This window comes from Bufo gargarizans, chromosome 8 (assembly GCF_014858855.1).
Source record: "Bufo gargarizans isolate SCDJY-AF-19 chromosome 8, ASM1485885v1, whole genome shotgun sequence".
Classification (NCBI taxonomy): Eukaryota; Metazoa; Chordata; class Amphibia; order Anura; family Bufonidae; genus Bufo; species Bufo gargarizans.
The window spans coordinates 111077225-111102847 of NC_058087.1; the positions used below are offsets into that span (position 1 = coordinate 111077225).

General features: G+C 45.1%; 1 protein-coding gene across 2 annotated transcripts in view; it reads right to left on the reverse strand.

Moving 5' to 3' along the window:
• STAT1 (signal transducer and activator of transcription 1) overlaps positions 1-25623 on the reverse strand; it is a 1065817-nt gene that overhangs the window by 888470 nt on the left and 151724 nt on the right. For both annotated transcript variants that reach the window (XM_044304320.1, XM_044304319.1), the window contains exon 5: positions 19962-20051. In XM_044304320.1, coding sequence (XP_044160255.1) covers positions 19962-20051 — 90 coding nt within the window. The remainder of the gene's footprint in view (positions 1-19961; positions 20052-25623) is intronic.

Here is a 25623-nt window from a genome sequence, read left to right on the forward strand (position 1 = left end):
AAAAACAATACATTAGTAAGTGGTTTGTATTAACTTCCTCTACATAATAAATGCTTTTTGCTGAAGTGAGACAACCCCTTTAAGCCAGTACTCTCTGCTCTGCACAGATGAGGAGCAATCACCCCAAAACAGCTGTCTATAGATGAGATGCTGCCTAATTAGTATCCAAGTCATGTATCAAGACCTGTGTTAAAAGGTTAAATATTGACTTAAAGGATAGGCAGTGTGCTTTAGGCTGCTCCAAGGCATTGAGTCTGGAGTTTGTTTTCCAGGGTGTCCAACAGAGACTGTGCAAATGGACACTTCCAAATTAGATGCTAGGGTTTTTCCTCCTTGAATGGGCACCTGGTGTTGCACAGCCCATGAATGGCCATCAATTCCAGGTCTTTGAGCCCACTGTTTAACTTGATAGAAGCCATATTCTTTTTAGCAGCCTTTGCGGTTTTGGCAGGGAGCCCTGTAATAGACTCCATTAAGTCCATTATGGGTAGCACAGCGGCTCAGTGGTTTGCACTGGTGCCTTGCAGCGCTGGGGTCCTAAATTTGAATCCAACCAAGGACAACATCTGCATGGAGTTTGCATGTTTGTTTGGGTTTCCTCTCACAAAGACATACTGATAGGGAACCTAGATTGTGAGCAAGATTGGGAACAGCTTGATGCTAATGCCTGTAAAGTGCTGCGGAATATAGAAATGCTAAATAAGTGTCATGGAAAAAAAAACACCGGAACTGGAACCTGTGCATTAGTACAGGAGCCCGAACACACAGCAGGTCACAGTACAAACAACCACACCAACTCTGCCAGAGCCCACTATGTTAAAGGAATAACGGTAGCAACTAGGCCGAGATCAGGAAGCAGGTCACCTCCTATTGCGTCCCTAATCCCTGATGGTGGGACGGCTCATACCCTGGATACCTAAAATCCTGAGTAATGGAAATCCCTCACTTAGGAGCAGGGGAGAGACGACCTGTTCATCCACAACACAAAGGAACAGGAGTCTCTAAAGGCCTAGAAGCAGTGATAAGGGAAGCCCATACACAGCTTGAGGATTGGCAGGTAAGAACAACAAGACAACTCACTTACCTGCGGAAGCCTCCACAACTGGAACCCCTGCATCAGTACAGGAGCCCGAACACACAGCAGGTCACAGTACACAACCACACAGCATTTCAGCAAACCAACTCTGCCAGAGCCCCCTATGCTCACACAGTGCATAGCAGCCCCAAGCAGCGCTGCAAACAGGTTTCACCATACAGGGCAAACGTACAACATACATGCAGGGACAAACACCAACAACAGCCCAGACATGTAACAACAAATACAATGCAAAACAAACTCTGAACATGAACCCACACCAAACATACAACAAGTGAGGTTGGGTACATAGAGGATACAAGGGAGAAACTAGGAAGACCTTGATGACCACAAGGGTGGCCCTCACTGGACAGATGGCAAATCCACCAGCAGACACCAAGCCTGGAGGAACACTGAACTACAGGCATCCAGCAGAAGATAAATAGCCCAAAGCGACCACACCCAATCAGGGGGTTAACCCTTACAGCACCTGACAGGGGAAGGCTACAACAAAGGGGAAGTGCACACATCATCCACCACGTTGCCGCCGGCAACAGCATGCACCACTGAGGAAGGGGTCAATACTATAAATCCCCGAAACGCGTCTGGTACAAGTTCCCCCCTAAAGGAAACAAGGCTTGTATAACTCCGGAGATTTGGACACTGCTTTGTGAAAAAGATTTTCTTCAAAACTTACCAACTGCGACATCAGAGACGCCAGAAACACGTGGACCAAACAAATCCGAGTGGCGCCAAGTTTTGAATTCAAGCAGTAACCCTTGAGACCAGGACTATAACAACTAAACGTGCCGAGTCGAGGGCTCACCGTCCAGCAAAAACCTCCGGGTAAGATTATTCTGCATTTTTAGCGATCGCTTGTTGAAACATTACAGCGGGACGCCGCTGTACCTATCAGTAGCTTCTTAACATTATTCGCAACAAGCGAATAGCTACATCATCTTGAACTTTTGTTACCTTATGCATACAATGTTGCAGATTCACTGCAGTGGAGTCTACTATTTTCTATCAGGAGAACTTTGCACTCAGTCATAGACTGAAGTATATGAAGAGACTGGTTATATCTGGAAACTTTGACATCCAAATAAACTACAATATCAATTGATTTGTAACATGCATGAACTACTACCAGAGTGGAAAACAATGGATTAATTTATTCATTAATGTATTCATTTTTGGGATCAACTTATGTCGTTATTTAATACAATTTTAATAGGACTGTAATTTTGTTTTACTTGCTACCTGTATTATCTTTATTGAATATTAACTTTATTGTTCATCTATGGTTATATTAATCCTACTGCAATTTTAATTATATATTATTACAATAAAGATCCCTTTACTTAAGAGAGTGCCACACTTTTACTTTACATTTATGCGTGGCAACCATGTCAATGCGCACACAGCAAAAGCAGAGACACTGCCACCATATGCCATATCAGCAACACGTTGCCACTGGCAACCGCAGGCATGGAACAAGTGTCAAGGCGCACACAGCAAAGGCCGTGACAATAAGTGCATTAAATAAATAAGGTCATTTGCTTGCATAAGCTTGTGGATAGTCTTTGGTTTCCCAAAGACTTAAGTCCCCCCAGCTTGTTTTCCCTTACAAACTTGAGAAGGTCCTGGTAGTACCAAGGGATGTTCCAGTTGTAGAACCTGTCCCACTTGTCCGAACCCTCCAGAGAGTCAGGAGAAACATTCAGGGATATAGAATGCCTGCTGAGCAGTCTTCCTAGGATGTCATAGTCCTGTGGACGCATTCACACACAAAGGCTGCCTGCAGCAGAGTAGGATATCTGGAACTTCTTTCCCACCCTTGCGGGGCTCCTGCTATCTGAGGCTCAACAGTGCAATCTTTTGGTTAACCTGTCCAAAATGATTCTGCCAGGAACTTCTTTCCCACCCTTGCTGGGTTCCTTGTCAGTTTTACTCTGTCAATTCTGGAGTCTCAGATGAAGCAAAAAGACAGTCCTAGCCTGCCAAATGGTGACATGAGCAGGCCAAGCATGCAGTGTGTACTAGAAAACCAGCGGGATATTGTTCCACAGCACAGGAGTATTTCTTATGGTGGTGAGCTGTCTGAGGCTTCACAATGCAATCTTTTGCTTTGCCTGTCCCAAACGAACCTGCCAGGACTTTAGGGCTGCTCCTTTCTTCCCAAACCAGACTCCCAGGATCTTGATCAAGTCCGACTGAATGGAGAAGGGGAGGGGGACGGAAGTCCAGCTCCTCAAACAGCTTAGCCTACAACTTGAAGATCTTAATGGAGAACATTGGGAGAAGCTTTGGCCGACTGAAAGAGCAGCGCTGAAGAATCTGCATAGCTCCACCCACCTGGATGAGCTCAGCAGAAGAATCTGCACAGCTCAACAGTAGAATTGGCACAGCTCCAACCATCTGGAAAAAGCACCCTGTATCTCATGCACTCAACCAGAAGGGCTCCAAGGGGGAAAAAAAAAAATGCAGAGCCACGGAAGACAAAAGAGGCGACCTATCCAGAGTTTCCAAGAAGATCAAGAAGACTGTCCTGGACCAGAGTTTCTATGAAGCTGTAATAGTAAGCATCTGATCATTCATTGCTGGGATGTTTTACATTATGTCTGCTTCCATGGCTGTTTGCAAGCACTATTGGGAGATGGTTAAAGCTGTGAAGCCGTACTCCCCTTTCAGTTGTTGTAGACAACTGCCCAGTCCAGAAAAAGGAAAGGAGAGGATTCCATGCAGAATCCACACATTCCAGGAAAACACAGTTACCTTCCTGACGCATTTCTGCACTGTAGTGAGGGATCCAACTTACATTTGGATAGAAGCAGCTTCTGGAGGGACAAGGGGCCGGTCATCTTCCGCTTGCACAAGGACTGCAAAGCCCCAGATGTATTACAGCACCTGCCCCAGTCATTTCGACTGGACAACTGTTCAGGACTCATCTTTTACCCCGACATGCCACAAATCTATAGGAAAAGCAGCAAGAAGGGTCACAGTATGAAGGCCTGCACAAATGCTGCCTGCAGTATTATTGTGTGGCAGGGCACAAATTCAAGAACTTTCCCAGGAAGACTGCCTGCCTGTAAACTCTTCGGACAGGCGGCCCACATCTACAAGGACTGTCCCAAGAGGGCCAAGACATACTGTATGCTTTTGTCGCAGACAAAAGGACCTCATCCCCTCCTCGGTCCTGAGCCCGCTATCACCCCACTGAGGCTACCCCATTCACATTTCCTATCTCTGCTTTAGGGCTGAAACGATTATTCGAATAACTCGATTAAATCGAGTCAAAAAATTCATCGATGCAGTTTCCCTGCATCGAGGAATCGTTCAGATCACGTGATCACAGAGCGGGAGTGAAATTAAGCGTCTCACTCACCGCTTCCGTGTCCTCCGGAGCCAGAGAGGCAGGACTGAGCGGCCGGCACAGAGGAGGAGGGAGTCTCTCCCTCCCCACTGTGCGCGGCTGCCGCTGAAGACCAAGGAGGAGGGGAGGAGGAGAGGAGGGACTGTGGCCACTGCACCACCAATGAATGTGCCGGCCATATCCCACAGGGTCCCCCTCCTCCCCCCCATCATTGGTGGCAGTGTCTGTTCCGATCGGAGCCCCAGCAGTGTAATGCTGGGGCTCCGATCGGTTACCATGGGAGCCAGGACGCTGCTTAAGTCCTGGCTGCCATGGTATGTTAGTAGTGAGCAGAGAGCAGCGCATTATACTCACGTGCGCTGTGGCCGCCGGGCGCTCCTTCCTCTCATAGGTCTGTGCGGCGCATTGCTAATGCTGTAAGCATTAGCAATTCGCCGCACAGACAGAAGAAGGAGCGACCGGCGGCCACAGCGCACGTGAGTATAATGCGCTGCTCTCTGCTCACTACTAATATACCATTGCAGCCAGGACTTAAGCAGCGTCCTGGCTCCCATGGTAACCGATCGGAGCCCCAGCATTTCACTGCTGGGGCTCCGATCGGAACTGACACTGCCACCAATGATGGGGGGGGGGGGGGGGGGGCCCTGTGGCCACTGCCACCAATGATTAATACTGGGGGGGGGGGTTGCGTTACCAGAGGGGGCATATCAGAGGCTGGGGGAGGCAGATCAGAGGCTGGGGGGAGGGAGGGGAGGCAGATCAGAGGCTGGGGGGAGGGAGGGGAGGCAGATCAGAGGATGGGGGGAGGGAGGGGAGGCAGATCAGAGGCTGGGGGGAGGGGGGGAGGCAGATCAGAGGCTGGGGGGAGGGAGGGGAGGCAGATCAGAGGCTGGGGGGAGGGAGGGGAGGCAGATCAGAGGCTGGGGGGAGGGAGGGGAGGCAGATCAGAGGCTGGGGGAGGGGGGAGGCAGATCAGAGGCTGGGGGAGGGGGGAGGCAGATCAGAGGCTGGGGGGAGGGGGGAGGCAGATCAGAGGCTGGGGGGAGGGGGGAGGCAGATCAGAAGCTGGGGGGAGGGGGGAGGGAGATCAGAGGCTGGGGGGAGGCAGATCAGAGGCTGGGGGTGAGGCAGATCAGAGGCTGGGGGGGAGGCAGATCAGAGGCTGGGGGGGAGGCAGATCAGAGACTGGAGGGGAGGCAGATCAGAGGCTGGGGGAGGGAGGGGAGGCAGATCAGAGGCTGGGGGGAGGCAGATCAGAGGCTGGGGGAGGGGGGAGGCAGATCAGAGGCTGGGGGGAGGGGGGAGGCAGATCAGAGGCTGGGGGGAGGGGGGAGGCAGATCAGAGGCTGGGGGGAGGGGGGAGGCAGATCAGAAGCTGGGGGGAGGGGGGAGGGAGATCAGAGGCTGGGGGGAGGCAGATCAGAGGCTGGGGGTGAGGCAGATCAGAGGCTGGGGGGGAGGCAGATCAGAGGCTGGGGGGGAGGCAGATCAGAGACTGGGGGGGAGGCAGATCAGAGGCTGGGGGGGCCAGATCAGAGGCGGGGGCAAGCAGATCAGAGGCTGGGGGGAGGCAGATGGAGAGAGAGTGGTTAATGGAGGCTGCAAGCACCACCTTGGCATGTATAAAGTTATTGGTTTAGAGAGGGGTTAATGAAGGCACCTCCAAGGTTATTAACCTCTTCAGACCAATAACTTTATACATGCCTAATGCCAAGCTGGGCATGGGCATGTATAAAGTTATTGGTTTGGAGGGGTTAATGGAAGCACCTTGGCATTAGGCATGTATAAAGTTATTAACCCCTTCAAACCAATAACTTTATACATACCTAATTACGTACGTTATTTTAAGTAGCCTTTTCTTATTAGATTACTCGATGAATCAAGAAATATAATCGATAGAATACTCGATTACAAAAATATTCGTTTACTGCAGCCCTACTCTGCTTCAGTGGTCCTGTGTCTGCGCCTCCACCCCACCCAGCCCCTCCCCTTTCTGCTGCACCAATGTTAACCTCCCTCCAACCACTTCTGTGGTCCTCTTATATCAACTTTGTGTTCACGTCTCGGGCGGTAAAACACCTCGAGTATTCCATGGTCCCCTGCCTGGCTAACAGTTTCCCTCCCAGCCGTGGCTCCTGGAGGATTGTCCCCTGTTGCAAAAAGAGGAGGTAATGGAGGAAATGAGGAATGCCTACATTGGATGAAGGAACAATAAACTTATTTTTAATAAAACTGTAGAATGCTAGGATTATGTGAAAGTCAAGTTTCGTAGTTTATTTCAGACTAAAGTCAGCAACAAGCTTGTGAGCAGAAGAGGGACTTCAAGGATCGTCAGAGACAGCTGTGTTCCTTGCAGGATTTCCACCAGTGCAGCTGGAAAGTCAGGGGAGAATTATATTGTACCGCCACTTCCAATAAGTGTGGTGGTATCGGTTTACACCCACAATATATTGATAAATTTTTGTAAACTGGATTATTTAAAACATAACCTTTACTAGGTCGCTTAAAATATATTTCATACAGGGTGAGAGACAGAAATAACAACTAACATAACAACCTCCACTGTATCTCATACACCAATGAATATATGAAAAAATGGTTGGATCTCACCTCATCCGAGTCGGATCCACAATCGCAGAGGGTGGTCCTAGCAGTTGGTGGTGCCTGAGACCGGTGTGACCGGGGTGCTGCGTAAGTGATGGCAGTGTTAACCTCCTATTAAACCCTATTCTGGCTTTCCTGCCTGCCTAGGGGTGGGGGGCTATTATTCACACCTGCCTAACACAATGGAGCACCCGCCCCGACAGGGGCGACCCCACACCGAACCTTACCCTCGGTATGGGTCTGGTATTCTATGTAACCCTATTACATTGCCCTACATGCCATGTTTCCATCTTCTATCACAGACATCATCAGGGGACTTCACATGTATTCAAGGGTATTCAAAGATCAGGGTGGTTTTAACCTCCAATCAACTACAAATAAAATTACAAACATACACTCAGTATGGGTCACTAATATTATTGAGCAATGCAGTCAATTCCATTCAGTGCACTTACTCAGAGATCAGGGTGGTTTTCTCCTCCAATCAATAGGACAGTTGGTGACTCTTATCCTCACTGGAACATGGGAAGTGTCCCATGTCAGTAGCTGTCTCACCCAAACTAACGATGGTCCGGGTGAGCATTAGGTAGTGTTACTTGCCTCCTCTTATCCCCCTCTTCCGTTCGGTATCCGCCCTCCCTGATTAGTTAACTCACCTGTCCGAGTCGCATGTTGCTCCACGTGGAACGCACGCCGCTCGCGTGCGTTCCACCGGACCGGAAGTTCAGGTCACATGGTGCGGACCGAGCGGAAGTGAGGTAAGGGTCTGCGCCTGAGCGTCGCTCGTTACATAGCAACACCTAGGCTCAGAGCGCACGGCCCAAATACAAAGCAATTGATGACTTGCCTCTTGTTTACATACATGCACAATCGCATCATACGGATTTAAATTAGCAGGACCGCCCAGCTCACGCCGCTATACTCTCAATATCTGACGTCTGTTAAGTCAAGGGCATTAATATGTTTTAATTTTAGAGTACATTTAACGATTTATGGATTCCATGTATTTTAACCTCAATGCTTATTATGGCGAGGTTCTATATTGGATTCCGCGCACTCGTTTATAAGGGCACCCAGGATCCGAAGGAAAACCCGCCTCATATTTTTAGATGACGGGTTTACCGTTAGTTCCTGCCTGTCCTTGTGTAGAGGGCATGCTGGATGCATGAGGAAAAAAGGGGGATCATCCCCCAGACTAGAGCATCACCGTCTGCACCCCGTCTGCGTCCTCAGTCAGACCACATACGCTCGCATATGTCTAGGGGGGCGCATGGAGTCCGAGGAAGGCACAGATAGGTTACAGTTCCCTATGGCAGCACCATTCATAGAAATGTTATAAAAAGCAACAAAAATTCTGTTGTTCAGTTAGGCCTGCCGGGTGAACTGTTTTAAGATAAAAAATCCATTTCACTTCGCACTGTAGAATTCTCTTATCAAAATCCCCTCGTCTAATTCCTGGTTTGATTAATTCGATTCCCATAAAAGATAGGCAGTCAAGTCTGCTATTGTGTTCAGTGTTCACATGGCGTGCCACTGATGTATCTCTCATATTTCTTACATCGCCTAAATGCTCTCCAACTCTTCTCCTCAGTTCTCTACCTGTCTTTCCCACGTACTCTTTTCCACATTCACATGTGATTTTATATACTAGACCTGTGCTTCTACAGTTGATGATATCCTTGATGGGATATACTTTGCCTGTGTTATTGCTTCTAAATGACCTTGCTTTGGTCATGAAGGGGCACGCTACACATTTTCCGCATTTAAAATTACCACTAATCCCCTTCTCTAACCATGTTTTTTTCTGGGGTACTGGTGTGTAGTGGCTGTGCACCGTCATGTCACGGATACTTCTTCCGCGTCTATACGTAATACTGGGGCGCGTTTTTACCACTTTACAAATATCAGGATCCATTAGGAGCACATGCCAGTGTTTCGATATAATCTCTCTGATGGCCGAGGAGCAACCATTGTACGTGCTAATGAGGCGGATCTCCCTGCTTTCATTAGAGCTACCATACATGGGGGTGTCTGCTGGTGGGGATAAAAGAGACATTCTATCTTTATTCCGGGCCATCTGAAATGCCGGTGTTAATACACCTACTGGATATCCGCGATCCATGAAACGATTTTTTAGGTCACTCGCTTGTTTGATGAATTCTGAGTGTTTCGAGCAATTTCTCCTAAGTCACAAGTATTGGCCTCTCGGTATTCCCTTCCTGAGGGGATATGGATGGCTGCTTTCCCATCGCAGAAGGGAATTCGTTGAGGTGGGTTTGCGAAATATGGATGTTTCAAGGCAACCGCGATTGTTAATGTTTACTTCGATGTCTAAAAAAGGGAGTTTTGAGGCGTGACATTCGGATGTAAAGTGGAGGCCTATCTCGTTCTGGTTCAATTGTCGAACCCAGGACGAGAAGGTCTCCATACTTCCTCTCCAGATAACAAAGACATCATCAATGAAGCGTGCCCATTTTTGGACGCACTGCAGCTCCAATGTAGATTCATCTCTAAACACTATGGTGTTTTCCCACCAGCCCAGGAACAGATTAGCATACGATGGGGCACAGGGGCTCCCCATCGCGGTGCCCCTTCGCTGGTGGAAAAAACGCCCATTGAACAAGAAATAATTCTTAGTCAATGAGAATTCTAGCAGTTCCAGTACAAAGGCATTGTGTCCCTGAAAGTGTCTCCCCCTTGATGACAGGAAGTATGACACTGCATGTAGGCCCCACTTGTGTGGTATGGACGAGTATAGAGCTTCGACGTCTACGCTCCCCAGTATACAATCATCATCTAATTGTATACCATCTATCTGTCTGAGTAGGTCCCCAGTGTCCTTTACGTGGGATGACAAGGAAAGAACAAAGGGTGCCAAGATTTTATCTATATATACTCCCAGATTTTGGCTAAGACTATCAATGCCAGATACGATCGGACGCCCTTTTAAAGGTTCATAGCCTTTATGTACTTTTGGGAGGCTGTAGAAAGTGGCGATTTGAGGATGTTCTGGGTACAGGAAGTCAAATTCCTCTTGGCTAATTAGTTTTGCAAGTTTTGCCCTATCTAATATGCTTTTTAATTCTTTTTTATAGACGAGGGTCGGGTCACTTGAGAGAATTTCATAGCAGTCCCGTGGAGCTAATAAGCTCTCACACATAGCTACATAATTGCTTGTACTCAGGATGACTGTGTTTCCACCTTTGTCTGATGGCTTGATGACAATGTTTTTATTTTTAGACAAGTCATCAAGTGCACACAGTTCATCCTCAGTACAGTTTTGGGGTGCCGAATACAGGTGGGTGGTTTCCAAGTCTTTACTCACTAATTTAAGAAATACATCCACACAATTTGTTTCTCCTATTGGTGGTGCTCTCTTACTCCTGTTTTTACAGGACATAAAAGGTCCTTCGCCCAGGGATGGTTCATTGGCCGCTGTCAAGCTTTCCAACAGTTTAACATCTGATATCATATCCCTCGGGATTCCCATTTCTACGCTTTTGTTTATTCTCAATGTTACAAAAATGTTTGTACCAACGTAATTTGCGTATGAAAAGATTTAAATCTACAGCAGTTTTGAAAGGATTGTATTTGGGTGTTGGGACAAAGGAGAGACCTTTTTCAAGGACCTTGATTTCTGTCGTAGAAAGAAGATGATCTGATAGGTTAATTATTTTGGGGCCAGCACTGTTGCTGTTACCTGAGGTGGCTGTGGTACTCGGTTTCGTAGGGGGTATGTCGAACCCTGGTCTAAAAAAACCTTGTCCGGCCTTGTTATAATATCCATCCAATATTCTGTGGACAGATGAAACTAAAGTTGAGGAGTTTGGAAGAAACACACAACACTATGTGTGGTGAAAGAGAGGCACAGCACACCAACATCAAAACCTCATCCCAACTGTGAAGTATGGTGGTGGGAGCATCATGGTTTGGGGCTGCTTTGCTGCTTCAGGGCCTGGAAGGACTGCCATCATCGAAGGTAAAAGGAATTCCCAAGTTTATCAAGACATTTTGCAGGAGAACTTAAGACCATCTGTCCACCAGCTGAAGCTCAACAGAAGATGGGTGTTGCAACAGGACAACGACCTAAAGCATAGAAGCAAATCAACAACAGAATGGCTTAAACAGAAGAAAATAAGCCTTCTGGAGTGGCCCAGTCAGAGTCATGACCTCAACTCAATTGAAATGCTGTGGCATGACCTCAAGAAAGCGATTTACACCAGACATCCCAAGAATATTGCTGAACTGAAACTGTTCTGCAAAGAGGAATGGTCAAGAAACACTCCTGACAGTTATGCACGTCTGATCTGTAACTACAGGAAACGTTTGGTTGAAGTTATTGCTGTCAAAGGAGGTTCACCCAGTCATTAAATCCAAGGGTTCACATACTTTTTCCATCTGCACTGTGAATGTTTGCATGGTGTGTTCAATAAAAACATGGTAACATTTAATTATTTGTGTGTTATTAGTTTAAGCAGATTGTGATTGTCTATTGTTGTGACTTAGATGAAGATCAGACCACATTTTATGACCAATTTGTGCAGAAGTCCATATCATTCCAAAGGGTTCACATACTTTTTCTTGCAACTGTAGTTTCTATCCCTACTCCCTTTGAGAAAGTCTGTAAGGTAAAATGCTCTACTACAGCAGATGATTAATATTAAATCATTACTAGACATAGTAACATAGGGGGTCATTTATCATGCTGAAATACGCCTATATTATCTGGGAGTTCACCCTGCTCATGCCAGGTCTAAAATTGTGAGCGGGGAAGGGGATGGGCCAGCAGGCTCGTCTTATTCATAATTTTCTACACCTGGGTTGTGTCCTTCTCTAGGTGTTTTGCATTTAATTTTGAATAAAGCTGCTGAAACGTCTAGGCGTGTTAGGTATTTTGAAACCAAATATAAACTACTAATGTTCTTGTATCATATGCCAGCTCTCATTCACCATCTCAATATTGATGTTCAGGATTTCTGTTGGAGATGTGGCCCATCTGGTGGCACTTTGCCACATAAATTTTGGACATGTCCACAGCTTGGTATAACGCTCAGCCCCACTGAAGTGAATGGGGCTGTGTGCGATAGTAAGCACAGCTGGTATACAATGTATGGCACTGTGCTTGGTAAGCTGCGAGAAGGCTGCGGTGCTCACAGGAGCACCAATGCCTTCTCAAACAACTGATTAACAGGGATCTAGGGTGTCAGATCATCAGATACTGGTGACCTATGCTGAGGAACAGTCATCAGTGTCAAAATCTCTGAAAACCCCTTTAAATATTTTTATTTTTAACATATTTTTAAAGAGTTTTTAAAGTTATATTTAAAGGGGTTATGCAAGACCTATAATGCCCCCCATATGCCCGGGCCCCTCATACAGATTGCACTTACCTCACTCCCCGGGACACCCGCTTCTGATGCTGGCACGGCCTCGAGTGTGACGCTAGGGAGACTCGTCCCCGTCGCGGCCTGCTACTGGATGCCCCCACATTGGATGTTTTAATCCACACGATGGGGAGATGCAGCGAAGGCCGTGCCAGCATCAGAAACGACAAGGGTGCTGGGAAGCGGGGTAAGTACAACCTCTGCTAGGGGCCCGGGCATATAAGGGGGGCATTATAGGTCTTGGATAACCCCTTTAAATTTCCTGTGTCACTTTCTATATTTAAACACATACCATAAATCCCTGCCGTTTTTGCACTGACCACTAAACCTAATAACAGGCGCCACTTCTTGGTGCAATTACCTGCTTATCTGTCATTCTAATCTTGCCTTTAATAAAATCACCTCTGTAGATAGATAACACAGGATCCAGCATTCACAATAGGTGGTTTTCAAAGCTCATCTGTTCTTTCCTTGTACAATTACCTCTGCAAAGTTCACAGAGTATGCCTGGAAAGCCTTCCCAAACAAGTCAATAGGGTCCCCTCCTGACCAAAGCATCTATGGCCCATGTGGCTGCTGTAAAGCAATTTTTAAAATGCTTTCTAATGCTGTTAACAGCAGCTCAGGCAACATGGCAGCCCCATAAACATCTTCAGGGAAAAGAATAAAAAATCTGGAATAAGAAAATAAAAACATTAGAAAAAAAAAAAAAAGGATGTGTTGATATCTGGTTAAAACTGGCGATAACATTTTTGATGACATTTTCTTTAACCGCCTCCGGACCGCCTAACGCAGGATCTCTGTCCGGAGGTGGCAGCGCTGCGCACAGTCACGCATATACACGTCATCTCGCTAGACGCGAGATGACATGCTTAGCCGGCTCGCGCATGCGCATCGCGGGCCAGCAAAAGTTAGAGGGGGGTCACGTCACCAGCCTGCCAGCCAATGATCGTTGCTGGCAGGCTGGCGATTTTTAAAATCTCAAATCAGAAGCCAGTTAACACATCATATTAGTAAATATGATGTGTTAAATGGCTTCCCTGCTCCTCTGCTGGTCTTTTTCGTCGGTTGATCTCAGCAGAGGAGCAGGCATCACAGTGAGTAGCACCAAAAGATACACTTAGCCCCAGATCACCCCCCAGCACCCCAATTAACTCCTTGATCACCCCTTCTTGCCCCTGTCAATCACTAGTGAAAGTGAAAAAAGTGATCAGTGTAAACTGTCCCTTTTTTTTTTTTTCGCTGGTATTGACTGATAGGTTTTAGGATAGTTTAGGCCCCTTGGTTAGGTAGTTTAGCGATCGTTTAGCGCCCAGCCCACCACACCGCAGTCACTTATTTGCTGATTAGCGTATCGCTAATCAGCATTTGTACCTTTATAGTATCTTTAAGTGATCAAAACTGATCAGTCAGATCTATAATAGTATTAGTGTCACCTTAGTTCGCCCTCCACCCAAAACGCAGTGTTTGCCCGATCAGGCCTGATCGGTCGCCCACACATGCGTTCGCCCACGCCCGCCCGCCGCAGTGACAAAATTTTATTTTTATTTTTATCACTGCACATTCACTTTACAAGCGCTGCGGCGATAGAAATAAATAAATCAGTTTTGATATTTTTTTATCAACCGCAGCGGCCTCCGGTACTTCGCTAAATTTAGTTGTCCAAATGTCAAAACAGGGGGTATTCTTCTGAAGAGGCCTACAGGCTTCTGACCCAGTCGGATGAGGAATGGGAACCCTCATCTGACGAATCTAGCGGGTCAGAATATGAACCTGTAGAAAGCAGTGGCAGTCTGACCCAAAGTTCGGACGAGGAGGTTGAGGTCCCTGATACCACCAGGCGTACCCGACCCCGTGTTGCTAGACCACAGATTGCGCAGGATGCGCTGTCGGATTACGTGGTGAGGCAGCCCTCCCTGGACCTAGTACCAGCACTGCCGTAAAACATGGTGAAGTGGCGAGCACCAGAAGGGCAGTTGAAGCTGGTACGGTGGCATGTGCATTAGTTACCCCGTCGCAGCCACCGCACAGACAGGCCCGTAGACCTCCTAGAATCCCTGAGGTGCTGGCAAATCCTGATTGGCAGTCCCCAAATTCAGCCGCACCTGTAGTTCCCCCTTTCACCGCCCAGTCTGGAGTTCGGGTTAAGACAGCTCAGATCAGTGCGGCCCTGGGATTTTTTGAGCTGTTCTTGACTGCGAAGCTCTTGGACTTAGTTGTGGCAGAAACAAACCGGTATGCCACTCAATTTATATCCGCCAACCTGGGAAGCTTTTATGCCCAGCCTTTCCGGTGGAAACCAGTCCAAGTTTCGAAATTAAAAAAATTTCTGGGCCTTCTCCTCAACATGGGTCTAACCAAAAAGCATGAATTGCAGTCATATTGGTCCACGAACCCAATTCATCACATGCCCATGTTCTCTGCTGCCATGTCCAGGGCACGATTTGAGGCCATCCTGCGTTTCCTGCACTATAGTGATAACACCACCTCCCGTCCCAGAGGACACCCAGCTTTTGACGAGCTCCACAAAATTCGGCCACTCATAGACCACTTCAACCAGAAATTTGCAGATTTGTATACCCTTGAGCAAAACATCTGCGTAGACGAGTCCCTAATACATTTTACCGGGCGCCTTGGCTTCAAACAATACATCCCAAGCAAGCGCGCCCAGTATGGGGTCAAATTGTATAAGCTCTGTGAAAGGGCCACAGGCTATACCCACAAATTTCGGATCTATGAGGGAAATTATCAGACCCTGGAGCCGGTCGGTTGCCCTGACTACCTGGGGAGCAGTGGGAAGACAGTCTGGGACTTGGTGTCACCCTTATTTGGCAAGGGGTACCATCTTTATGTGGACAATTTCTACACAAGTGTGGCCCTCTTCAGGCATTTGTTTCTAGAACAGATTGCCCCAATGGCTCGTTACCACCCGTCTTGCAAGGGGGGAGAGGGCTGCCTTGTGTAACGAACAACTGCTCGCGGTGAAATGGAGAGACAGGCGTGACGTTTACATGCTCTCCTCCATTCACGCAGACCCGACAATCCAAATTGAGCTAGCAACCAGAGTCATTGAAAAGCCCCTCTTGGTCCACGACTATAATTTGCTCATGGGAGGGGTGGACTTCAATGACCAGATCTTGTCTCCGTATTTACAAACCGGAATCCCAAAAAGTTGGGACACTAAACAAATTGTGAATAAAAACTGAATGCAATGATGTGGAGATGGCAAATGTCAATATTTTATTTGTAATAGAACGTAGATGACAGATCAAATGTTTAATCCGAGTAAATGTATCATTTTAAAGGAAAAATACGTTGATTCAAATTTTTACGGTGTCAACAAATTCCCAAAAAGTTGGGACAAGTAGCAATAAGAGGCTGGAAAAAGTAAATTTGAGCATACCGAAGAGCTGGAAGACCAATTAACACTAATTAGGTCAATTCGCAACATAATTGGGTATAAAAAGAGCTTCTCAGAGTGGCAGTGTCTCTCAGAAGCCAAGATGGGTAGAGGATCACCAATTCCCACAATGTTGCGCAGAAAGATAGTGGAGCAATATCAGAAAGGTGTTACCCAGCGAAAAATTGCAAAGACTTTGCATCTATCATCATCAACTGTGCATAACATCATCCGAAGATTCAGAGAATCTGGAACAATTTCTGTGCGTAAGGGTCAAGGCCGTAAAACCATACTGGATGCCCGTGATCTCCAGGCCCTTAAACGACACTGCACCACAAACAGGAATGCTACTGTAAAGGAAATCACAGAATGGGCTCACGAATACTTCCAGAAACTTGTCAGTGAACACAATCCACCGTGCCATCCGCCGTTGCCAGCAGAAACTCTACAGTGCAAAGAAGAAGCCATTTCTAAGCAAGATCCACAAGCTCAGGTGTTTTCACTGGGCCAGGGATCATTTAAAATGGAGTGTGGCAAAATGGAAGACTGTTCTGTGGTCAGACGAGTCACGATTCAAAGTTCTTTTTGGAAATCTGGGACGCCATGTCATCCGGACCAAAGAGGACAAGGACAACCCAAGTTGTTATCAACGCTCAGTTCAGAAGCCTGCATCTCTGATGGTATGGGGTTGCATGAGTGCGTGTGGCATGGGCAGCTTGCATGTCTGGAAAGGCACCATCAATGCAGAAAAATATATTCAGGTTCTAGAACAACATATGCTCCCATCCAGACGTCATCTCTTTCAGGGAAGACCCTGCATTTTTCAACAAGATAATGCCAGACCACATTCTGCATCAATCACAACATCATGGCTGCGTAGGAGAAGGATCCGGGTACTGAAATGGCCAGTCTGCAGTCCAGATCTTTCACCTATAGAGAACATTTGGTGCATCATAAAGAGGAAGGTGCAACAAAGAAGGCCCAAGACGATTGAACAGTTAAAGTCCTGTATTAGACAAGAATGGCAGAGAATTCCTATTTCTAAACTTGAGAAACTGGTCTCCTCGGTCCCCAGACGTCTGTTGAGTGTTGTAAGAAGAAGGGGAGATGCCACACAGTGGTGAAAATGGCCTTGTCCCAACTTTTTGGGGATTTGTTGACACCATGAAATTCTGATTTAACATATTTTTCCCTTAAAATGTTACATTTTCTCAGTTTAAACTTTTGTTCCGTGATTTATGTTCTATTCTGAATAAAATATTAGAAGTTGGCACCTCCACATCATTGCATTCAGTTTTTATTCACGATTTGTATAGTGTCCCAACTTTTTTGGAATCCGGTTTGTAGTTTCCCGACGCACCAGACGCTGGTATAAGAAGGTGTCTGTATATTTAATTCAATTGGCTCTGTATAATAGTTTTGTTCTCTACAGTAAGGCTGGGAGAACACGATCCTTCCTCAAATTTCAGGAAGAGATCATCGAGAACCTCCTGTACACAGGAGGTTCCGTGGCCCCATCCACCAGTGTAGTGAGCCGTCTACACGAGCGACATTTGCCCAGTGTCGTTCCTGGTACCTCAACCCAACCGTCACCCCGAAAAAGATGTCGTTTCTGTAGCAGGAGTGGAATAAGGCGTGACACCCGCTATTTCTGTCCTGACCACACTGCCCTATGCTTTGGAGAGTGTTTCCGGAAGTACCACACACAGGTACACTTAGCATAGGGATCACATCTCACCAGGACAGGCACACAGGGCTATTAGGGCCCATTCACACACAGAGCTGCTGCAAACTTCTCCTTTCACCTGGGACAAAGTGCATAATGCACTTCGCCACATCTTTGGGCGATTTGCGCTTTGCACATTGTCCCATGGGGAAGGAGAGGTTTGTCCTATAAAAGGTTATAAAAAATATAAAAAATAAATAAAAAAAGAAACACCAGTAAGCAAAAAAGTTAAAGTTCAGTTTCAAAAGTTAAATAAAGTTTATATGTTCTGTTCTAAAGTTATTATAAAGATAATAAAATTTATTGCGTCGCGGCCTGTTTTTTTCTTTTTTTGTTTTGTTTTTTTACCTTCCAGGTGGACCAACCGATCGACTAGCTTGCAGCACTGATGTGCATTCTGCAGCATTGCGCTGCTGTCAGATTACACACAAGTCGGTGTATGCGGCGCTGCAAGACGACATTTCTCCTCTGCAGTAAAAGATACGTTTGCCGAGGCATATGAGCTGAGGAGGTGGCGGTGTTCATATGCTTTGGCACACACTTTGTATATAAAAAATAAATAAAGAATCCCGGCAACGATTTATTCATCCACATCGATTGATGTGAATGGAGAAATCGTGTTTGCCAGGGCATACGAGCTAAGTGGGTATGGATGTTGGGCGGAGCTCCTATGTCCTGGCAGACGCCTTTCCCCTCCTTTTTTTTTTTGGCCAGAGATTTTTTCATCTACATTGATCGATGCGAATGAAGAAATCTGTGCCGTTCATTTTTTCTTTCAGCAAGGAGGCTGAACGGAAAAAAATAAATCTCATTACCCGTATGCTCAATATAAGGAGAATAGCAGAAACTCCTAATGCTGGCCATACATGTAATGATTGCGGAGACCCTCAAATGCCAGGGCAGTACAAACACCCCACAAATAACACCATTTTGGAAAGAAGACACCCCAAGTATTGGGTCACTTGTGGGGTAGTTATACTGCCCTGGCATTTTAGGGGCCCAGATGCGTGAGAAGTAGTTTGAAATCAAAATGTGTACAAAATGGCCTGTGAAATCCGAAAGGTGCTCTTTGGAATGTGGGCCTATTTGCCCACCTAGGCTGCAAAAAAGTGTCACACATGTGGTATTGCCGTACTGAGGAGAAGTTGGGGGATGTGTTTTAGGGCGTCATTTTACATATACCCATGCTGGGTGAGAGAAATATCTTGGCAAAAGACAACTTTTACCATTTTTTTTTATACAAAGTTGGCATTTGACCAAGATATTTCTCTCACCCAGCATGAGTATATATAAAATGACACCCCAAAACACATTCCCCAACTTCTCCTGAGTACAGCAATACCACATGTGTGACACTTTTTTTGCAGCCTAGGTGGGCAAATGGGCCCACATTCCAAAGAGCACCTTTCTGATTTCACAGGCCATTTTTTACAGATTTTGATTTTCTACTGTCTGGGCATTGTAGAACCTCAGGAAACATGACAGGTGCTCAGAAATTCAGAGAAATTCACATTTTTGTACCATAGTTTGTAAACGCTATAACTTTTACCCAAACATTTTTATTTTTAACAAAGACATGTAGAACAATAAATTTAGCGAAAAATTTATATATGGATGTCAGTTTATTTTTTGCAAAATTTTACAACTGAAAGTGAAAAATGTAATTTTTTTGCAAAAAAATCGTTACATTTCGATTAATGAAAAAAAAGTAAAAATGTCAGCAGCAATGAAATACCACCAAATGAAAGCTCTATTAGTGAGAAGAAAAGGAGGTAAAATTCATTTGGGTGGTAAGCTGCATGACCGAGCAATAAACGGTGAAAGTAGTGTAGTGCAGAAGTGTAAAAAGTGGCCTGGTCATTAAGGGTGTTTCAGCTAGGGGGGTGAGGTGGTTAAGAGACTAAACATTTCTGATTCACAGATGCTATAAAAAAAAAAAAAAAAATAGAGTCACTAAGTCTACAAATGGTTTGATTAGGTGCAGGAGATAATTAGAGAAGTAACCAGTTATCAAAACACCCCTTTAGTACTAAGAAAGTTCTCTTAAATCTGATAATATGAAGAAAAGTTTTCTGTATTATTCCCCAGGGAGAACTAGACAGGTAAAGAGATCACAGTATCGGACACTGCTCTTACTTCCTGCTATCATTTGCAGTTTTGCCCTTAAACCAACTCCAGCCCCCCATACAGACACAAAACCAGGAAGTTAAAGTTCCCCAACATTCTAGTAATGGCAAGTATTCAAAGCGATGATATATTACATGTCCTTGATAGTACATGGTTAAACATAGCAACTCTAACATCAAACTCAGTTACAATATGCAATGATGAATTTCTAAGTATTAATCACCAGCAGAATTAATAAAAGTTCTTAATTAAAAAAAAAAAAAACAACTTACGAACGCTCGATTCTTAACATCAGCCACTTTTTTATCCAATTCCCTGTGCTTGTCAATTATCACGGTAGATTGTGTGCTGCCCACTTGACTCTGTTAAGACAATTTAAGTTTTAGTTACCGAAAGAAGCCACATGCAACTCTCATTGTTCTACTACATATATATATATATATATATACATACATATATATATATATATATACACATACATACATATATATATATATATATATATATATATATATATATAGATAGATAGATAGATATATACAATCTGTCTTTACACCAGGCTATTGTCGAGCAGATCTTCACTGACAGGCGTTCGTAGGAAAGCTCGTTTGAATGAACTGCCCTGTGTAATAGTGCTGCCGATTGCCCGATGAACGAGCAAACACTCATTTATCGCTTACCGGTGGCAGATTGTGCTGGGTAATCACAATCTGCTGCCGGCAAATGATTCTGTATGGGGACAAGCGATGGCATAATCGATTGCTTCTCCCCATACTGTGGAGGAAATCTCTGCATGCAATAGCAACGGTCTCCACCACCGACGAGCAGTCGACTGTCAGAAAGGAATGCTTCCTTCCAAACTATTGTTTGCCTCATCTGGTAACGTAATACAGCCCTTAGAGATCACAGCCTGTTAACAAAAACAGTCATCCCTGTTCATAGACTTATTATAGCCAACATACACTTTATCAACAAAAGTGTTGGGAAATCTGCACATTACACCTAAAGGAGCTTTTATGACATCCATTCCAAATCCATTGGCATTAATATGGACGTGGTTTCCCATTTTGTAGTGAATACCAGTTCCACTCTTCTGGGAAGGCTTTGTGCAAGAATGTCATGTGTGTCTGTGGAAATATTTGCCCATTCAACCAGAGGAGCATTGGTGAGGACAAACACTGATATCGGACAAGAGAGCATCGTTGGCAAGCTCCGTTCTAGTTCATACTTAAGTTGTTTGATGGGGTTGAGGTCAGGGTACTGTGCGGGCCAGTCAAATTATTCCACAACAAACACACCCAATTATGCCTTTATGGACATTGCTGTGTGCACCTTGGCACAGTTATGCTGAAATAGAAAAGGGCCTTCCCCAAATTGTTGTTGAAAGCATACAATTATCAAAAATGCCCAGGTAACCCAGCAGTGAGCCTGGTGACATCACTGGCACAGATAAGTGATGCCGGAGGTTGAACCCGAACAACCAAATTAATATTTTTCTTCAATAGAACGAAGGGAACTAGGCCCCACCATACCTTACAGTCGTCACAATGCAGTCAGGCAGGTAACGTTCTTCAGTCATTAGCCAAACCCAGACTCCCCCATCAGATTGCCGGATAAAGAGTGATTCACCACTCCACAGAACACTCCCATGTGGGCAGCATGGAGGGTCAAAGGTTAGCACTAGTGCCTTGCAGCGCTTGGGTCCTAGAAGGACAACATCTGCATGGAGATTGTATATTCTCCCCTACTTCCATGGGTTTCCTTCCACACTCCAAAGACATACAGTACTGATAGGGGGAAGGGGGTCCGCAATTACAGTTGTATAGCTAGCTACCTGTGAAAAGAGAATGTAGGAAGTGGAGAAGGACCCTTTAGTGACCAGTGCAGGAAGTCAAGGAATAGCAGTCTGAAGACCTTTATTGATATCATCATGTGACCAGTGCAAATGACTGGTGAATGACGTATGGGATGTTGCTGTGAGGGGGCGGAGCTTCTGTGTGGTGCCTGGAGGAGAGGTTAGTGGTGTAATGGGATAGCCCATATAACATCCTATACAAGCTGGGAGTTGCAGTTCTCTCCTATTATATCCCTCTCCATGTAATTTCAACTTATGCCCTAGTACAGTCTGGTACTGCTGGGAGTTGTAGTTCATCTGTTCTATTGTATTCCTCTCCATGTGATTTCAACTTATGCTCTAGTACAGTTTGGAAATGCTGGGAGTTGTAGTTCTCTCCTCTTTTACTTCCTCTCTGTAATGTATACTGATGCCTCATAAATCTGGCCATACTGGGGGTTATAGTTATTTTCTTTTAAAGCTCTCACCTAGTACAACTGGATGATGCCCAATAATAATCTGAACATGCTGGGAGTTGTAGTTCTCTCTTCTTAGGGTCGGTTTACATCACCGTTGAATACTGATGCCTCATAATAAATCTAGCCATACTGGGGGTTATAGTTATTTTCTTTTAAAGCACTCACCTAGTACCACTGGCTGATGCCATATAATAATCTGAACACACTGGGAGTTGTAGTTCTCTCTTAGGGTGGGTTCACATCACCGTTTAGTTTTATGTTTTGGGGTGTCACAGATGCCACATATGCAGAACTGATGCTTGATATACAAGATTTTTTTTATTTCTCTGTTCTGACAGATCAGTGATGTAAACCCGGCCTTATACCCTCTCTGTGTAATTTCCACTTGTATCCAATAAAAACTGCCTCAACATGCTGGGATTTGTAGTTCTCTCCACTTTTACCTCGCCCTGTGTTGCCCCCTAATTTCCAATAATAATCTGGTGATGATGAGACTTGTAGTTCCCTTGTCACTATCATAATGTTCTGCAGCTTCCAAGGTGTGTATTAGGCTTTGTTCACTTCTGTGCTGGTGATGTTCGCTGTTCCGTCCTGTCATAGGAGCAGAACAAGGAAAATCACCACAATGCCGGATGTGCCACTTCATGGACAACAACAGCTGACGGATCTTGCTAACTAATTTTCTGCCAGGCTAGAAAATTGTGTCCAGCATTTATGACCTGATCTGTGACTGAGGCCTCTAACACAGATGTGATCAAAGCCTTATATGTTCTCTAGCATCAGATTATGATGTTCTACAGCAGCTGAGGTGTGTGTTAGGAGGTTCTGCAGCAGCTGAGGTGTGTATTATGAGGTTCTGTAGCAGCTGAGGTGTACTAGGAGGCAGCAGCTGGGGTGTGTATTATGAGGTTCTTTAGCAGCTGAGGTGTGTATTAGGAGGTTCTGCAGTAGCTGAGGTGTGTATTATGAGGTTCTGCAGCAGCTGAAGTGTGTATTATGAAGTTCTGCAGCAGATGAGGTGTATATTAGGAGGTTCTACAGCAGTCAGAGAAACATCAGTTGTGACTGGATTAAATCCTTTAGATTTCAGTGTCTGCACTTTGTAAAATGTCCCTGTCCTGTTCCTCTGCCAACACGTGTCGCACTGTGACCTTGACTGACCAGTTCGGACCTGACCTGATCCAGCAGCGTCACTAGTCCAGACTCCATGAAGATCTGCCCCGGGTCATGACTGCGCTCTGCCAGCAGCAGAAACCGTAAGTCAGCATTGGGGGGTGAAGCAGGAGCAGGCACGGTCCATGGGGGGCAGGATGGCACACTATATAAGTAGAAGTAGCAGCAGCAGGCACAGTCCATGGGGAAGAGTGACACACTACATAAGAAGCAGTAGGCAGCAGCGGGCACCGTCCATGGGGAAGAGTGACACACTATATAAGAAGCAGTAGGCAGCAGCGGGCACCGGTCATAGGTTAAGGCTAGGCAATCACATTTTGTTATTCTGTTCCAGCATACCAGTAGAATTCCAAAACTGCCAGATCCAGCATATGCCAAACACTGCTGGTACCTGCCAGATCCCATTCACAATCGTGGGGTCATTCGAGATCCTGCATGTAGCAGTGTTTTGCCCTTTGTTTTTGCCAGAATCTGCAATGGTGGCTTCTACTGGAACCTCTGCAGCAGATGTGCACGTACCCTAAGGGGTGCGATGGGTCACTCACAAGGGGGCCCAATTCAAAATATGGAGATGTAAAAAAAAAATTTTATTTTTCATTGTAATATCTACTGAGCTGTGTGGCAGCTCATTTTTTCTGGGACAACTGTAGTTTTTATTGATACCATTTTAGAGTGTGTATGACTTTTTGATCACATTTTATTACATTTTTTTTTTAGGTAAGAGAAGCAATTAAAAATTGGCAAATTGGCTATTTTGACCCTTTTTTCCCGTTACCCCATTCGCCGTATTGGAAAGTAGGAATTAGACCTACCAGTAATTGTATTTCCATGAGTCTGACATGACAGCACCACATGGAGGATGTCTACCCGCCCACTATTTGGACAGCAACAGAGAGAGGTTAAATATAGGAGCAATATAAGAAACCTAAAAGAAGATAAGGGAGGGAAATCTGGGTGCTGTCAACAATACAATTACCGGTAGGTATAATTCCTACTTTCCAGGACGTCCTCCATGACAGCAACACATGGAGTAATACCAGATCAGTGTACAGATTTAGGGAGGGACCACAACCTGGAGGACTTTTCGTCCAAAACTCTGGTCATGGTTACGTGCAATGTCTAATCTATAGTGTTTCCAAAAGGTATGAGAATTTGACCATATTGCTGCTTTGCAAATCTGGTCGATGGAAGCTTCTGCCATCGCCACCGCTCTGGTGGAAAGGGCTCAAATATTTTGAGGACAAGCTATTCCTTGCAGCTCGTAGGATTCCATAATCAACATTTTTAAACATCTGGCCAACGTTGTTTTGGAAGCCTTCATGCCTTTGTTCCAGCCAGCGAATTGTATGAAATAGATTTGCATCCTTTCTAAATCTAACAGCATGTGGAATCTTTTTCATGTGTCATTTTCTGGATCTGCACAAAAGGTAGGTAATACAATTTCTTGATTCAGATGGAACGTAGTGACTACTTTCGGTAAGAAGGTTGGATAGGATGATCCTATCATCTAAAGTTTTAAGGTAAGTTTCCTGGGTGGGTAAAGCTTGTAACTCACCTAACCTGCGGGCCGATGTCATCGCCACTAAAAATAGTTTTTTAGGGATAGATTTTTCAGGGAGCAATTTTGCATAGGTTCAAAGGGTTCTTTAATTAAACCATTGAGAACTGTTGTCAAGTCCCAGGGAAGGACTGAAGATTTCAGAGTTGGCCTAATCCTTGTTGTTGCTTTTTTATAAACCTGCTTACCCATCTATTCTCTGCTAGGGAACAGTTTAACCACTTCAGCCCCGCTAGCTGAAACCCCCTTCATGACCAGAGCATTTTTTAAATTTCGGCACTACACTCCTTTCACCGTTTATCGCTCGGTCATGCAACTTACCACCCAAATTAATTTTACCTCCTTTTCTTCTCACTAATGGAGCTTTCATTTGGTGGTATTTTATTGCTGCTGACATTTTTACTTTTTTTGTTATTAATCGAAATGTAATGATTTTTTTGCAAAAAAATGACATTTTTCACTTTCAGCTGTAAAATTTTGCAAAAAAAAAACGACATCCATATATAAATTTTTCGCTAAATTTATAGTTCTACATGTCTTTGATAAAAAAAAAAATGTTTGGGCAAAAATAAATAAATGGTTTGGGTAAAAGTTATAGCGTTTACAAACTATGGTACAAAAATGTGAATTTCCGCTTTTTGAAGCAGCTCTGACTTTCTGAGCACCTGTCATGTTTCCTGAGGTTCTACAATGCCCAAACAGTAGAAAAACCCCACAAATGACCCCATTTCGGAAAGTAGACACCCTAAGGTATTCGCCGATGGGCATAGTGAGTTCATAGAACTTTTTATTTTTTGTCACAAGTTAGCGGAAAATGATGATGATTTTTTATTTTTATTTTTTTCTTACAAAGTCTCATATTCCGCTAAGTTGTGACAAAAAAAATAAAA